Source organism: Colletotrichum lupini, chromosome 2 (assembly GCF_023278565.1).
Source record: "Colletotrichum lupini chromosome 2, complete sequence".
NCBI classification, from domain to species: domain Eukaryota; kingdom Fungi; phylum Ascomycota; class Sordariomycetes; order Glomerellales; family Glomerellaceae; genus Colletotrichum; species Colletotrichum lupini.
Window position 1 is genome coordinate 2,098,538 of NC_064675.1, and position 17,170 is coordinate 2,115,707.

General features: G+C 25.0%; 3 protein-coding genes across 3 annotated transcripts; 1 reads left to right on the forward strand and 2 right to left on the reverse strand.

The window, feature by feature from the left end:
• Positions 1 to 977: 977 nt before the first annotated feature.
• Positions 978 to 1,268, reverse strand: CLUP02_02910 (FluG domain-containing protein; the record flags this gene model as incomplete). The annotated part of the gene is made up of 2 exons (XM_049281938.1): positions 978 to 1,059; positions 1,123 to 1,268. Coding segments are annotated over 2 exons (228 nt in total), but the record flags the coding sequence as incomplete, so codon positions are not given.
• An 8,141-nt stretch (positions 1,269 to 9,409) lies between these two features.
• CLUP02_02911 (uncharacterized protein) lies at positions 9,410 to 9,589 on the forward strand (the record flags this gene model as incomplete). Its single annotated transcript, XM_049281939.1, has 1 exon — positions 9,410 to 9,589. A coding segment is annotated over one exon (180 nt), but the record flags the coding sequence as incomplete, so codon positions are not given.
• A 3,256-nt stretch (positions 9,590 to 12,845) lies between these two features.
• On the reverse strand, positions 12,846 to 13,106 carry CLUP02_02912 (FluG domain-containing protein; the record flags this gene model as incomplete). The annotated part of the gene is made up of 2 exons (XM_049281940.1): positions 12,846 to 12,978; positions 13,027 to 13,106. Coding segments are annotated over 2 exons (213 nt in total), but the record flags the coding sequence as incomplete, so codon positions are not given.
• Between the last annotated feature and the right edge of the window lie 4,064 nt (positions 13,107 to 17,170).

Below are 17,170 nucleotides of genomic sequence, written 5' to 3' on the forward strand. Positions count from 1 at the left end.
TAGGTTAAAAATAAGTATAAATACGGTCTTATTTAACTATCTCTCTTTTATTATAAAGTATAATTATTAAATTAATAACCTTAATCTAAAGCTTTATAAGTTTATTATAAGAATAGTTAGCTAGTTAGTAATAGAGGATATAGGCTAGTTTAGTACGCTTAGGGATCTAGAGGTTAATATCTAGTTTAATATACTCCTCGTTTTCTTTACTTTTCGCCTACCTCTTAATATTCTATATTAAGTAGTTATAAAAATAATATTTAAAATACTTTTTTATAATACTCTTATTACGTTAATCCCGCTTCGCACGTATTTCCTTAATTAGCCTATAGATTTCGGCTTCGTTCTCTTTATTTTATACTTAGTATTAACTACTTTTTAACTCTTATTATTATTATTTTAGCTCTATAATTTCCGGATCGGGAGGTAAGTTCTCTTAGACCTCCTTAGGGACTATATCTCTTATTACCTAGGGATTATACATAAGGCTAATATATATAAATACCTTATATATTTACTCCTCAGTTTCCTCTTTTTAAAAGGTATTTTAAAGGTCGAACTAGACGTTCTTATTAAGGTATATACTTTAAAACGTAATAAACTTAGGATCGTAGCGCATTATTTAGTTACGTATAGTATTAAACGTATTCCTTAGAGTTAAAGCTTTAAGTATTTAAAGTCCTTATAAATACTATTTACCTTAACTTACTATTTACTATATTTACTGCCCCTCTTTAAGCGAACCGTAGTGTCTAAGCCTTCTTAAAACCTATATTAAGGCTCTATTAGCCTATATTATCTTATAATTTAAAATAGCTTATAGCCTCGTTAATAGCTAACGTATTACTACTAAATTTTTAAAAAATCGGAACCTTAAGTATTAACTATTTCTATCCTAAAGCCGTAAACTAAATTAGACCCCTAACCTCTACTCTTAGTACTCAGGTTATATTCATTAAGCTTATTATATCGAAAGCTTAGTTATAGAGTACTAGAGTAATAATAATACTAATAGTATAAAAAATAAGCTTTCTTATAAGTATATAGAAGAAAATAGTCCTATTTATAGTTAATATAGAAAGTATTTAAAGCGATTAGAGCCGTAGTACTACGTATACTTACGGTCTTAGCTTATTATTAGCTCCTTTATAATAAATAAACTTAATAGCTATTATTAATACGGCTCGTCCCGTTACTAAATAGTGAATAATTATTATAAGTATATCCTTATAGTATAAGGCTTTCGGAAGTCCCCGCCTAGCTATTTCCTATATTAATAATTTATTAAAGAGAAGGGAGTCTTTATTTTATAATAGTTAGTTATTATAATCTACGTTCTTTACGTTTTTATTATACTTAAGATTAAAGGACTTAATGCCTTAAAGTTTAAAAATCTTATTTATACTTCTATCTTTAAGTTTTTTCTTTTTAATATATATAACCTTAGCGGGCCGGGTATTAATATAATAAAGGAGTTAGTAATAACTAGCTAGCTAAGTGCGCTACCGTTCTAAAAATAGATATTTAGTAGTTATAATAATAAGGGTCCTACTAGCTATTTAGCTAAGTTATGCCCTATTTATTTATATACTATATTTATAAAGTAGGTTAACCTAGATAAGCTAAAGTAGTAAATAATTATTAATACGTCTAAGTCCTTATGTTCTTAGATTACTATATAGTTAATAATACTTCGACGCTCTTACTTTAGGTAGCTAGGACCGGGTCTTTTTCTATTTAGCTTATAATTACTATTATAAATAATATACTAAATATAATAGTTATTTATTAAAGCTAGTAAAGTATAATATATTAAGCGGCTATTGCGCGGAGAGTATATATTTCGAAACTAAATATATAAATAGATATTTAATAAATATTACTAACTCTGCCTATACTATAATAAACGAGCCGCTCTACCTATAGGTCTACGGCTTTAATAATTAGCCTATTCCATAATAAGAATTTAATTTAGAAAACGGCGGCGATTAGGGTATAGCTAGGGAGAGTCTTAGGCTATTATTAACCTTTTTTAAGTAAATAACCGCTTTAAACAGTTAAAAAGCTTTATTTTATACTTTATTTACGTATAGTTCTGCGCTATATTATATTATATAAGCAGTAATATTTAATTTTAAAATAAGATTATTATTAACGGCTATATATTTTAAAAAGCCGCGATTTAGAAATCCCTTCCCTTTTATATTAAAGCGATTCTCTAAATTTATAAGTAGTTTCTAAACTTAATATCCCGTACGAACTAGGAATAGTATTAATACTTTACGAAACGTCTTTTATATATATCTTTTAGTAAATTTTACTCTATTTATAAACCTTATTTTTATTTTCGTTCATCTTAACTAGATATAAGCTATTATAATTTACTTTTTATATCTATCCGTGCGCGCTATACCCCGCTATAACGTAACCTTAGTATTTATATTAATACTCTTATTTTTTATCCCGCACTCGTGGCCGTATTCTTATCCTTATTATTAACTTAGAACCTCTTTAATATATTTTTAATTAAAAAACGACCGGCTACCGTATTATCTAAGTTTATATATTAAATAAACTAAAAAGGTTCTATACCGGGCTAACTAGCTTCGCTAAAGTCTTCGTATTCTACCCTTTTATTTACGTCAATAATAGAGTATATATTAAGGGTAACTTCTATTTTAATAGTTTTTATAAAATATTATATTTAGTATTTCTCGTTATGGAATACGGTATATAAAGCCGGGCGAGCCTCTATTATAAATTAATAAGATAAAAGTCGGTTACTATTAATAATATAGTATTAAAATTACCTTAATAATAACTTTAAAACCGGCGTATAGTAGAACGTTTTTTAAGGGCTGGATATAAGAAGTACTAACCGAGGCCTCTTTATATAAATCAATATAAAAAAAACCTATTTACTTATAATATTAAAAAAATATAAAGTCTTTAGGGATATTATAATTAGCTAGTAACGCCTTAGAAGTAAAAGTATTATTATTAAATAATATTTATATTAAGTATTAAAATACTAATATTTAGCTTATATCTATAGCTCTCTTATTAAGAGCTCTTATCGGAGCTATTACTAAATTAGTAAATCGTTCTATTATTTAGAAGCTACTCTCTTATTAAGTATATATATAAAAAAGAGCTTTTTTAGATTTACTCGTTTAGCTACTTTTAGCTATATTAGAGCTAGATCGGTAACTTTAAAAATATAAAAAATAATATATTATATTTAAACGCTCCGTATAATAATATAAGTAAATTAATAGCTTAAAATAAAAAAGGCTTACTCTATCTCTAACTTAGATCTTTATTATTAAAACTATATCGGTCGGCTATAAATTAATAAGTAGCGTAACTTAGCCCGTTTTTTAATAACTTCGTCCGTTTTACTTATTCTATTTATAATAATTCTAAAAGCGTAGTACGTAACGGTAAGTCTTATTATACTTAGCTATTAACTAGCTATAATTAAAGAGGTCCTCTTTGCTTTTTTATATTAGATACGCATAGCCGTCTTATTTAATAGTATATAAATTAGCGCCGTTATTAATCTTAAAGTAGCCTACGATATACTAAAAATAGAATACCTAAGTAGCGTTACTTACTCGGGGTCGCTCGACGTATTCTTATTATATATTAATATACTCTCCGTTTTTAAAGACTTATAAAGTTTAATAATCGTCTAGCTAGTTTTACTTAAGGGTATTATAAATGCTTACGACTATACCGTAAAATATATACGCACTACTCGTAATAATATAAATAACTTTAACTACCTCGAGGTACGAAGACTAGGCTACGTAAATTATTAAGCCCCGTTGTACTCCTATATTAACGCGGATATATTTTAAAATACGCAGTATTTTAAGTATATAGTAGTCTTTTTAGGGAAATAAATTTACTAAAAGCTAATAATAAGAAGCTAGGTTATAAATAGCGGCCCTCGGTAAGTACCCTAAACTTATATAAGTACGTAGTTAAATATATATTTTTTAGTATTATAGAGCCGTACTCGCATACTTCTACATCTCGGAGTTAAATATATTTACTCTTTTTACTAATAAACGCCCTATTTCGGGCCCTAGACCCGGATTATTAATAACACTACAACTCTAAGTAATAGGACTTAAATATAATACTACGTCTTTATAATTTATATAGCTTTAAGTATATATATAGAAATTAGAAAAATAAACTCTTTATTATAAGAAAGCTAACTTAGCTAGTTTCTATTAGCACGATTTCTAACTAATACGACTTTCGTAACGAGCGGATATACCCCCCCCCCCCCCGGTCCTATCCCTACTCTCTCTATAACTATTTTATAAAAAAGTCTTTAAGAGCTCTACTATATTTATTCTAGGACGAACACGCGTCTCTAGTACTGCTTTTACGTTATTATTAATATTTATAAAGTTAGTTATAGGCTATTTAGTCTTTATAATCTCTATATTAGTATAATTACGGTAGAACTTAATACGGTTATACTATGTCTATTATTAGCTTCTTATTTAAGGCTATTATACTTTTTATATATATTTAGTATATTTAGCGCCGTATAATTAGTATTTAGGTATATTATAAACGTATTATCGGACGTTACGGGGTCGGTACTAGCTTTATTATATTAGTAAATATTATTAATAATACGTATATTACGGTCGAACTTATATATATTAACACGAGCCTTTATAAAGCTATGTTTATTCTTTGCGGATCGGATAACCTCCTCTCTTATATTAAGTTTATATTTATTAAGAAACAAATCCTTAAAGAGCTATGTTATTAAGTAATTTAGAAAAGGGACGACTAGATCGAGTATAGATCCTATATTATCTAAGTTACTTAGGTAGACTATAGTTATATATTTAAAACCGATAAAACCGATATAAACGTCGGCTTATTAAAGATATAGGACTATAAAACTTATATACTTACGTAGCTATAAAATACTTAATATTTAATCGGGATAAATACTATCCGAGGTAGTAAACTCCCTCTTAAGCTATGCGCCGTGTCCCTTTATTAAGGAGTTATTTTACGTTTACTAAATATAGCTATTTACTTAAATACTAGTATTACTAACTAAGCCTCGCTAATAATATACTATAAAGGACTAGTTCGTTAGAAACTATTATTATAATTCTATACTTTCCGCTCTTAATACTATATCTATTTTATTAATAGCTCTATATTCCTCCCCTAACTATCTTAGCTTATTATATTAATACTATTTCCGTAGGGTACTCTTTTTTTTTAATTAGAAAACTCTTATAATTACTAGCCCGGGCCGGCTCTCCTTCGCTTTTTATAATATATTTAAGACGCCTATCTTTATTAAACTAATACCGTCTTTTAGTATTTCTATAATAAGTTATATAATTACCCTCGGTAATTTTTATAAAAACCGTAATACGGTAGCGTTATTACTCTAGGACGCTACTTAGAAATAATACGAATATAGTATATAGAATATCCTTAATAACTTCGGTTCCCGCGTTAATAGGCTAATTATACTCCGGTAGTCTTATATATCCATAAGCTGCGCTAGCTTATTAATAATATTACGTAATGATATATCGTCTATCCTAGCACTATACTATAATAAGACCAACGCTATTACGGGGTTACCGTAATATATAAAAAGCGTTTAATCGAGACTCGTTACGCTTATCGATTTTTAAGAGTTCTAAAAAGAGTAATATCTTAGCTTCTTAGTAACATTATATTTATATAAGTTTTAATAAGAGAGGCCCCGTTTAGTTATTACGGGCTAATATATATACCGTTATATTTAGGTTAGTACCCGATTTAATAAAGAGATTAATAAGGTATTTTTTTATTACGGCCGTCCTACTAGCCGTCTCTCTAACCCCGGCTAAGAGGGCTAGCTCGAGCGGGTCCTATTTAAAAATACGGAGCACTAAGTCGGCCCCCTTAATTAAAATATCTAGCTTATTTATAATATCTACTCCGGCCTTTAATAATACTAGGGTAGTAGCGAATATATTATTTTTATACGCTATACTAAGGGCTATTATATACTATATATTAATTATTATAAGCTAGTTTATATTTATACTAAACCGCGCTAAGTAATTTATAATTATATTTAGTAATAGTAATAATAAAAAATAAATTAGTAATATATCCCCGTTTTCGTTAGCCTCGTTTATACTTATTTACTTCTTATTAATAAAATACGTAATTACTTTAATAAGCCTAGCGGCGGCTATTTAATAAAGGGCGTTAATTTTAAATCCTAGAGACTTAAGCTATGCGCCCTACTAAAAGAGAACTATAAACGTTTTAATATCTCTACTTAGTAAAAATAAGAAGATAGGAGTACGTAGCCTATAGTCCGGGGCCCCGTCGATATTAGTACCGTAATTAAAAAGAAACGAAATAATATTAAAATAATTTTTTAAAGCGGCTAAATAAAAGGCCGTAATAAAAAAGGGCTATATTAATATATTTTAGTTATATATATAGTAGCTAGTCTATTATAATTAATACCGGTTTAGTAGGTATACCGGAGCGTAGTAAGGCCTATTTATATATTTATATAATTAATAATAATAATAAAAATAGCGGAATTTCGCCCCGATTTAATATCGCTTTAATAAAGCTTAAGATTAAAAAACGAATACTAAGCGCGCGAGTATTACGTAAAGTTAAACTAAACATAGGGTTCGCTATAATTAAAGATATACTACGCTATATTTAGGGAGATTGGCTCTATAAAAATAGGTTTTATACTAAGTAATATTAGTAGTTTTAAGCGAGACAACGTGGCTTATAAAGGATAGCGCGGTATTATAAAACTATAAAGTAATTACTTAGTTAGACTTATTAGCTTTATATTTAATATAAAAATCGATATCCTATTCTAAGGGATAGCTCTCTACACTAGAACTATTTTATTTATATACTATAGGCCCGTAGTTAATACTCTAATTTAAGAACGTTCTTAACTTCTACTACTTAGGCACTATAATACTTTCTACCTCGAGCTTATTTAAATATAAGTTAAAGATAACTTTATAAAACTAAAATATCGAGCTATTTAAAAGAGCTCTTATAACTATAATAGGGGTTAGCTTAGAAATTAGACGTTTAGGTAGCTTTTACGTTTACTTTAGACGCTAAACTTATCCTAGTTTATTATTAGTAATTATTAGCTCTAAGGTCAATAGAAGCTATAAGTATCGCCCGTAACCTCGAGTATTTTTAGTATTTAAGAGACGTAACTAACTTTTTAAAAATAAGAATTTATTATTATAGAAATATACTTATATATACTATTATATTACTTATTAATAAACTCTACGCTAAGCTTTTTTAAATAACCGGCGTTAACGCCCGGGAACTAGAGGTAAATATTTTTAATAACGTAATTAAAGGCCTTTCCGTATATATAAGAACGTATCTTTTTTATAAGGTCTATTTCTTACTTACTTAAAAAGCTATTACTATTTTATTATAATAAGTTATTTTTAATAACTAAGATAAGAACCCCCTATTATAATAAGGATATTATTTATAGGCTAGGGACCCTTTTTAATATCCGTTTTAGTTATTATAGAGCGCTAATTCTAATTAGAATTTCTAGCTACGTACTATTTACCTACCTAGACGCTCTTTTTATAAACTAGACTAAAGCTAACCTTTATAAACTACTACTTAAATAACGTCTATCTTTAGTTTTAGCCCTTTAATAGCCGGGGTATTAATTTTAGAGTGCGGCCGAATTAGTTTTTAACTATATAATAACGGTATTTTTTCCTAATTTAGTTTATTTACTAGCTTAAGACCCTCTGCGCCCGAGAGATAGATATGCTTAAAAGAGATCCTTTTAAGTAATAGGGCGTTACGTTATAATAGATTTATTCCCTTAGTATACTCGTAATACGTAAGTTAAACATCCCGTAATAAATATCTAATATAACGGAATTACTTATAACTATTATGCGTCTAGAGCTAGAATTAGTGTTCTTATTTTTAAGAAATACTTTATTAAGCAAAGCGCTTTCGAGAGGGTGCTTTTTATAGATTTATATATCTACCTTTCTAAGCTACGATTCTAACGAGGAGAGTAATAATACTAAATAGGAAAAGGGCCTTCTATAAGACGATTTGCGTTAGGAAATAAGCTCTATACTCAGAATAACGTCCCTAAATATCGTAACTAAAATTAAAACTACCTATTTTATAATAGCTCGGTATTAACTAAGTAAGAAGAACGAAGTAACGTCTTTATATAGAGTAGTATACGTTTATAAAAAAGCTTCTGGGGAATAGTCGTTTTATTTTAAAATAGCTAGCTATAATAACGCAATTATTACTAATTTTTTTAAATAAAATTTAAATAGTCCTAGCGTAACGTTTTTTAAATACGGAATCCCTAGACTAGACTTGCTTATTATATAAGGGTATTATAGCCGTTATATATATAATACCGGATATTACTATAAAATATATATATAAAAGTATCTTATATATTTAATATAATACACGCTCACTAGATAAGAATTTCTACTTATAATCTATAGCGGATTTATTAATGAAATATGATTTTTTAATTATTTAATTTATATCTAGGTACTAGTACTAAATTATATACTATCCTATATACCTTTTGCTTATTCGTACTAGTTTATAACTATCTTTACGCACTATATTATTAAATTATATTCTTATACTTTACTATATAATATATATAGCCCTTAGGTAAGATCGTTTTTTTAAAACAACCGGGGCGAGAAATATAAGTAGCTAGATATAAATCTAGTTAGTAATATTAGTAGCCGTATATAGTTATAAGTATATATTACTCCTCTTTTATATATACGCTCTTTTATACGCACGCTTAATATTTCTAAAACTAAAAGTTATATACTTACTTATTTAATAATAAAGCGCCGATCCCTATTTAATATATACCTCCCGTCCTAAGCTAATAATTCTAGCTTTAAAATTAACCTCTCGAATAGCTATTAGAACTTAGAAATTAGGCTTACTTATATCTAAATTTCTTATAAATAAATAGAATAAAAGCTAATTTAACTACTCTTGCAAAATAACTATAATAAAAGCCTAGGATACTAACGACTATAAAATAGGCTTAAAAGTAACTCTATTACTATATATACCTCGTATATTTATATAGTATATTTATTTAAAAAGGGATATATTAAGAAAAGTAAAACGATAACTTACTTATTATTATATAGTATAATACGGTATTATACTATATAAACTATACTAAAAACCTTAATTTTATTACTATAATATAATAGAGTCGCTACTTTATTTACGTACTTAGAACTTAGCTAGCGCTTATTATAATCCGTATTATTTAATAAACTATTATAGCTTCTTGTTAATAATTACTAAAAAAAAAGGGATAGAACTAATAAGAACTATAATAAAGCGGTTAAAAATATTATATAGCGTTATAAATAAATATAACGACGATATAAAACTAACGTATATATTTAAGTCCGCTTTAAAAATAAGTACTATAAGTATACGTCTTCTTCTAAGTACTATTTTTTTAAATCTAGAGCCGAGTTAGTATATTTAATTAGACTACCGTCCTCCGAGGCTATTCCCTAGGTTATGTTTAAAAAAAAGAAGTTTACCCGGTTTTAATAAGGAGGTTATTACTAAACTATGCGGAAAAGAAATCTCGTAGTAAAGTTTAAAGTAAAAGTAGAGTGCGTAGTTATTAAGTATTATAATATAGCTATTTAGTAGAGGAATGTAGTTATAATAATACTATTTTATTTCTAAACCTATTATTATAATAGACTAATCTCTAGTTTATTACTATTTTCGCGTCTTTTAGTTCTTTTCTTTAGAAAACCGGTAGCTAAAATTACTTACTATACTTTAAAATAACTGCTCTATTTATATACTTATTATTATATTATCGTAGTCCTTAGAGTTAATAGTGCCGCCTCCTTTTTTATAACTTATTTATTATTTTACTATATACTATATATTAACCTCCCCTTAATCTCGTCCCCGCTAACTAAATTACTAGTCGTCTTCCTTAGCTAAATAATAAAATATAAAACCTTAATATATATAAACTTAGTACTAGGCCCGATTATAAGCAAAATCTACTTATAAAGAACTCTTATTATATCGTACTACTCGTAATAAAGTAGCCCCCTTTTCTTAATTAATAATTAGCTATAACGTATTAGCACTTAATTAGTTTTAATAGCTTTATCTAAAGTTATTAGATTTTTAGTTTTACGGTTTTTTAATATTATAAAGTTACGAAGCAATCTCTCTATTTACTTAATATAAAAAAAGCGCTAACGGATATATATAAGTAAAACGGTAATATTATTATTACGTAAGATTAATAAGATATATAGCTCGTATATTAATAAACCTCTATACGGCCTTATTATAAAGCGTACGTAGCTTATATAAATATCGCTTCTTTTCTTTAGACGCTTTTTATTAAATAGGTTAGTCGCTTAGTAACGTAACTAGGCCTATCCTATTAGCTAATCTACTTTCCTTCCTATACTATTTAGTATTTAAATACTATTTTTAAGTCGACCGCGTTTATTATAGGGACCCCTTTGAGGTTAGTATAATAAGGGATAAAACTTCTATTTAACTAATAATAGACTATAATACCGGGTTAATAATCGCGTTAGAGAGATACTATAATAAATTATATTACATAGTATATAAGAACTAGTAATAATAAGTAAATACGAGATAAAACCCGGCTTAAACTTAGCTAAGCAAAAACTTTCTTACCCTTCCTTAATAAATAAGACCTAATAGTTTTTATTTAATAAATATACCTTAGGGAGATAGTACTATATTATACTAATATTATAGGCTTCATATCGTAGCCTAACGACGAATAATAGATATTATAAGTAGATAGATAATAGGACAGTAAAAACACGGTAGAAACTTAAATAGGCTTTAGGTAGTAGAACTTTATTAGGTGAAATTAAGGGGTAGTAGAAAACTTTAATAAAATTCCTAAATTAGATAAAAAAAAAAAGCTAAGGTAGCTAAAGTAATAGAACTTATTTAAAACTCTACGATAACTAGTAGAATCCCTTAGAGCTAGTAAAACTAAACTAGAGCTAGTAAAATTACTAAAAGAGGGAAAAGGGCTAACGGTAGAAAAGTAAGAGAGCCTATTAATAATATAAAAACGGCAGAATTATTAAATCTATAAGGTTATAAATTATAAATAAGGATTATTAGTAAAGGTAGTAAAACTAATCTCGTGCCGATAACGCACTTCTTATTACTACGATAAGATAATAATTACTAATTTAATAGCTTACTATAGTACTCTTTTTTATATCCTAGGGGTCGATTTATAATAAATAGTTTATAACTATAGATTCTATTTGCTATAAGAGTATTATAATATTACTAAGGTTTAGTTTTTATAAATAGCGCGGTTAAGCTTCTAATTAAATAATACGTTTTAGTACCGTTTAATTATTTTAATATATATTTATTATTAAACTAATTCTTAAATAAACCCTTATTTTATTCATTTATAGCGTACTTTATTCTCACGTCTTTATATAACTTAGACTATAGTCCTAAGTAAAACCCTATACTTAACCTATATATAATTTTAAAAAGTATCTAGCGATTCTATTTTTTAAAAACGTAGCTTATCCCGATACTAAGGATAGTTATATTAAATAACCCCGCCGTTTATTATAGTGCGCTCTCGTTCTTTAAAGTACTAGTTATTAAAATAATTATTCTTAACTATTATCTAGTAGTACTTAAAAGTCCGCTCTTTTAAAAGAAGCTGCTTATTACTAACGTAAATAGGACATTATTTTATATTTAAAATAAGGGGAACCGTTATTAATAAGTAGATATTTTTTATAATAAGTAGTTTTGCGCGAGCTTATAGCTAGAGGTAATCCCGTTTAGCTAATTCTCTTTTATTATATAGGACTATTATTAAGTCTATAGCCTCGATGTTTTATTATAATATATTATTTTATATTTAATTATTAGATTAATAATATAACATCTTAGCGAAATGCCTATGCTTGGGAATTTATAAGTCGATTCCTAGCTCTATATACTCTTCTTACTCTTTACTACGGGCTTATACTTTAATATCCTATATAGGATAGTTATAAAAATAGTAATTATAATATTCCTTAACGATATATAAATCGCATCGAGCTTTTATTAAGCGGATTTAGTTAGTAAGTATACGGATCTTAGCCTCTTTATCCTTATTTTCTATATAATATCGGCCGTCTTTAAGTTCTATTTAGTGTTACTATATTTTAATAATAATATAATCGGGTTTTAAGTCGTTTTAAAGTTTTATAAGAACTATATTATTTATAATATGAGGGTTGCGTATTAAGCTAACGTATATAAATAGTTTATATATTTAGTTTTTAGTATCCTCTTTTAAAAATATATTTTATAAGTTAAAGTTAATATTCTAATTAATATAAGTATTATAAAAGGTTATAAATTTAGGATCGTAGCGCATTATTTAATTACGTACGGCATTAGGAGCATTTCCTAAGATTACTTATTAATTCGGTTATAATAAATAGATTATAATTTAACTAACCGTTTACCGCATTCACTACTCCTCTTTATATAAAGCGCAGAGTTTAACGTTTTTTAAAACTAGCGTTAAGACTTTACCGGCCTATATTATCTTATAACTTAGAGTATAGTATAGCCTTATCCGCTATTAACTATATATTACAAATACGTTAAAAAACGGGAGTTTTAAGTATAGATACTTTCTAACGTAGCGGGGTATACTAAGTAAGACCTTATATCTAAGCTCGTAATATCCGGAATACGGACGTTAAACTCGCGGCATTAAAAACGTAGTTATAAAGAGCTAGAGCAATAATAGTACTAACTATATAGAAAATAAGCTTCTTAGCTAGAGTAAAATAAAAAATAGTCCTATAGCTTATTAGCCCTTAGTATACGTATAATAAGTCGTTAATATACGGCTTCGGTTTATTATCTATTCCCTTATAATAAACGAACTTAATTATTATTATTAATATAAGTATACTTATTATAGGGTACTAAATAATTATAAATAGGATATCCTCGTAATATAAAGCCTTTAAATAACTATAACCGATAGTTTTTTAAAATAGAAGCCCGTTAAATAGTAATAAGTCCTTATGCTTAGCTCTTACCTCGTCGTTATTTTTAATACTCTTCGGGCTATTATAATACTTAGCGTTTATCAATTCGAGGCCTCGGGTTTTAAAGAGTTTATTTACGGACTTATCTTAGGGTTTTTTTCTCTCGTTCTAAACGAGCTCGCTAGGCTATGTTCTTATATAGTATAGAATTTAATAGTATTTAGCTAGTTAAATATACTACTATTTAAGCTATAGCTACTTTTTAAAAAGGGAGATAATAATAATTAACTAAATAATAATAAGAGGCTATAATTAATTAATAATCGTTTTTATAAAGGGAGAAGTTTTTTAAGAAGGGTATTATTTTAAAATTAGCTTTAAAAAACGTCTCTAACTCTAATTATAAAAACTATTATAAATAAATACTATAAATTAGATTTCGAGGCTTAATAATATAACCTAAGTATAAAGAGAGTAAAAAAATAAAAGCTTAAAATATTTTATAAGTATCTAGTAAAATCTAACTATATTAATATTTTTTTTAAACTAATTAAAAAGTAAAATAGCGACGCCAGTATAAGAGCGACGCCAGTATATTAATTTATAATACCAATATATTAATTCTCTTATTCTTATTTCCCTTTTTAAAAATAGCCGCCTTAATATCAACTAACTTTATAAAATTAATAATTTTAAAAAATAATACGATTTTATTACTAAGCTCTTAATTAATATATTATAAAATACGTAACTTTTTATAAATAATTATTTTAATATAGAGCTTATATTATATTTTATTTACTATTTCTTTAAGGAAATAACGAAAACTTAGTAAACTACTTTTTTATAATTCTTTTTAAAATATAACCCCTCTCTTTTTAATAAATAGTTTTAATAACTTTTTTATTTTATAATAGAGTAGTTTAGTAATACTCTTTAGCTTATTAAATAAGTTATTAAGACTAATTAATAATTAATAATAATACTACTTTAATAATAAGAATATATTTATTAATAATAATAAATATAGGGTCCCTAAGTTAACTTATTACTTTATTTACTCCTATAACTATTTTTTATTTAAAATAAAACGTCTTTTTAAGCTATAGCTTTTTATTATACTCTAAGTAACTAATCCTCCTCTTTTTTTATAACTTAAATTCTAAACTTATTAATTTTTAATAATTTAAAATAAACTTATAATATCTTTTTTAATTAAGTTAATAATTATATAAACGTTAATAGATTTAGTATTATAAAACGCAATAAATATAAAGCTCGAGGCTAAATTATTTAATATATTTTTTAATATAATTAGTTTAATAAGCCTAGGCTTATATTAAATATTAGTATTTAATAATATAAGTTTTATAAATACGGTTATAAATAATAAGTTATTACTAAAACTTAAAAAGAGGATAAATAGCTATTATATTATTATTTAGACCCTTAGTATAATTAGTATAATTATAGCCTTAATTTTAAAACCTTTACGCACTTTTTATATTATAAGCTTATTAAAGTAGTTAAAAATGTTATTAAAACTATAAGCTAATAAATTAAAATTCGAGCTTATAATATATATATTATTATTTAAGAATAGTTTTTAAAGTCTTTATTTATTTAGTGAGATATTTATAATACTAAAGCTCGTCTAAATTAAGAAAAACTAATTAAATATTTATTAATTATAGTATTAATTAAGCTATTTAATAAGTAAGATATTTTATATATAGTAAAATAAGTAAATAATAAGCTAAACTATTTTATTAGCCTTATTTAGATTTCTTTTTACTATTTTTAAATATAAAAGCGATTCTTTAAGGTAATTAGCTTTAATAATACTTATAATACTAATTACTTTAAGCTCTTTTTTTTTTAAATTATTAAATAAACTTATTTTAAATTTATTTATAATACCGTATTTAGCCTTATTAATAACGAGAAACTAGAGGGTTTTTAGTTTTTTTCAGTAAGTATTTACTAATTTATAAATTAATACTCAGTCCGTTATTTTATTATTATTATTATAAACTATAATAAATAAAAAAAGGCTATATTAAATAAGTAGTTCTTAAATATTTAGTAATAATTTTATATTTATTATATTAATTTTAATATTATACTTAAGGCTAAGTAGAAATAAGTTAAGAACTATAGTTAGAATAATAATAATAATAAGTTTAATAATAAGAAATATTAATTATTAATATAAATAATAATTATATTAGGTAATAAGAATAAGGCTTATATTAATATATTTCTTAATGAGCCCCCCCTTTATATATATTATAAGGTCTTTATAATATAAAGACTTATTATTTTTATTAAAACTAAGTATATTTTTAAAAAAGCTTAGACTGAGCTTTATAAAAGGTTTAATAATTAATACCTAATTCTTTAGTATTTCTATATAATATACTTATTTTTAAGAGTATAGTAGGCCCGTTATCTTATTTAAAAATATTAGAACTTTAGTACTTATATTACTTTTAGTACTAAGGTAAGTAATTATATTATATATATATATAGTCTTATTTATATTATTTATTAGAATAATAAGAGTATATATTATTATAAAATATTAATATTATAATTATAAATAGTAAATTATATTAAATATATAATTATATAATAAGCTTATAATATATTAAAATAAGTTAATAATTTATTTATTTTATTACTTATTAATTAATTTATATTTATAAATATTATAGAAATTAAAAAAATAGAAATATTTAAGAAATATTTAAAATATATTAAGGAAATATTTAAAATATATTAAGGAAATATTTAAGAAATATTTAATGTATATTAAGGAAATCTTTAGGAAATTTTTAAGAAACTTTTAAAAAATCTTTAGGAAATGTTTAAGAAACTTTTAGGAAATATTTAAGAAATTTGTAGGAAGTTTTTATGAAATGTTTAGGAGATATTTAAGAAATATTTATAATTAATATATTATTTACTTAGTATTTATAGCCTTAACCTCTATTTATATATTTATTACGAATATTTATTTATAATACTACGGTATTTTTAATTTATATAGTATTATTTTAAAAAGGTAAGTAAAATACTTCTATTTTAATAAACTCTTTACTTATAAACTTCTCTAAATTAATTATTCCTTATTATCCTTTAACCCTTAATTATACCTTTTACTTATTTATATTTTTAATAAAAATCTAAAAAAAAATAGCGGGGTTTATTTAAAAATCCGTCTTATTATTATTAAGATTATTAGCGGGGGTAGGCTAAATTAGCTTACCCTTAACTATTTTATTATTTTAGCTTATTTACTTAGGGGTTTTAAAACTTTTTAAAAATAATTAATATTAAATATAATAATATATAAGTATTAATAAAGTAACTTATTAAAAATATCCTCGTTTAATACGAGTTTAGGGTAACGGTATTTATAAAATACTAAGTAAGTCGGCTCGTATACGTTAAGGAGAGGGTAGGTTATAAAATTTAGTTAAGAAGAGCGTTAATTAAAGAATAAGTTATACTTATTATAATTAATAACGTCCTACGATTTATAAACCTTATAGCTCTCCTCGGGGCTAAGCTTAACGTTTATTTTTATTTAAGTAACGTCTTATTAAAAATAGTTAATTTTATAAACTAGAAATATTTTAGAAATATTTTTATTTATAATACTATCCTCTTTAAAAAGGATAGTAAATAATACCTTATTATTTATAATAACTTTAAGCTTTTGGGGGGTATTTAGGGGCATATCCTAGCCCTTTATAAATAATATTATTTTAGTATAATATTTTATAAAAAACTATTAATAAAGCTAAAAATATTAACGTAAAATAGGAAATAATTTATAAATAACTTCGAGGTTAATAATAATAAAAAGGGATCCTTTATAAGAAATTGCGGAGTTAATATAATAACCCTCTTTAAAATACTTTTTAAGTATACTAAGAGACGACTAATAATAGTTATTAAAATAAAAGCTATCAGCCTCTAAATAACGGTAA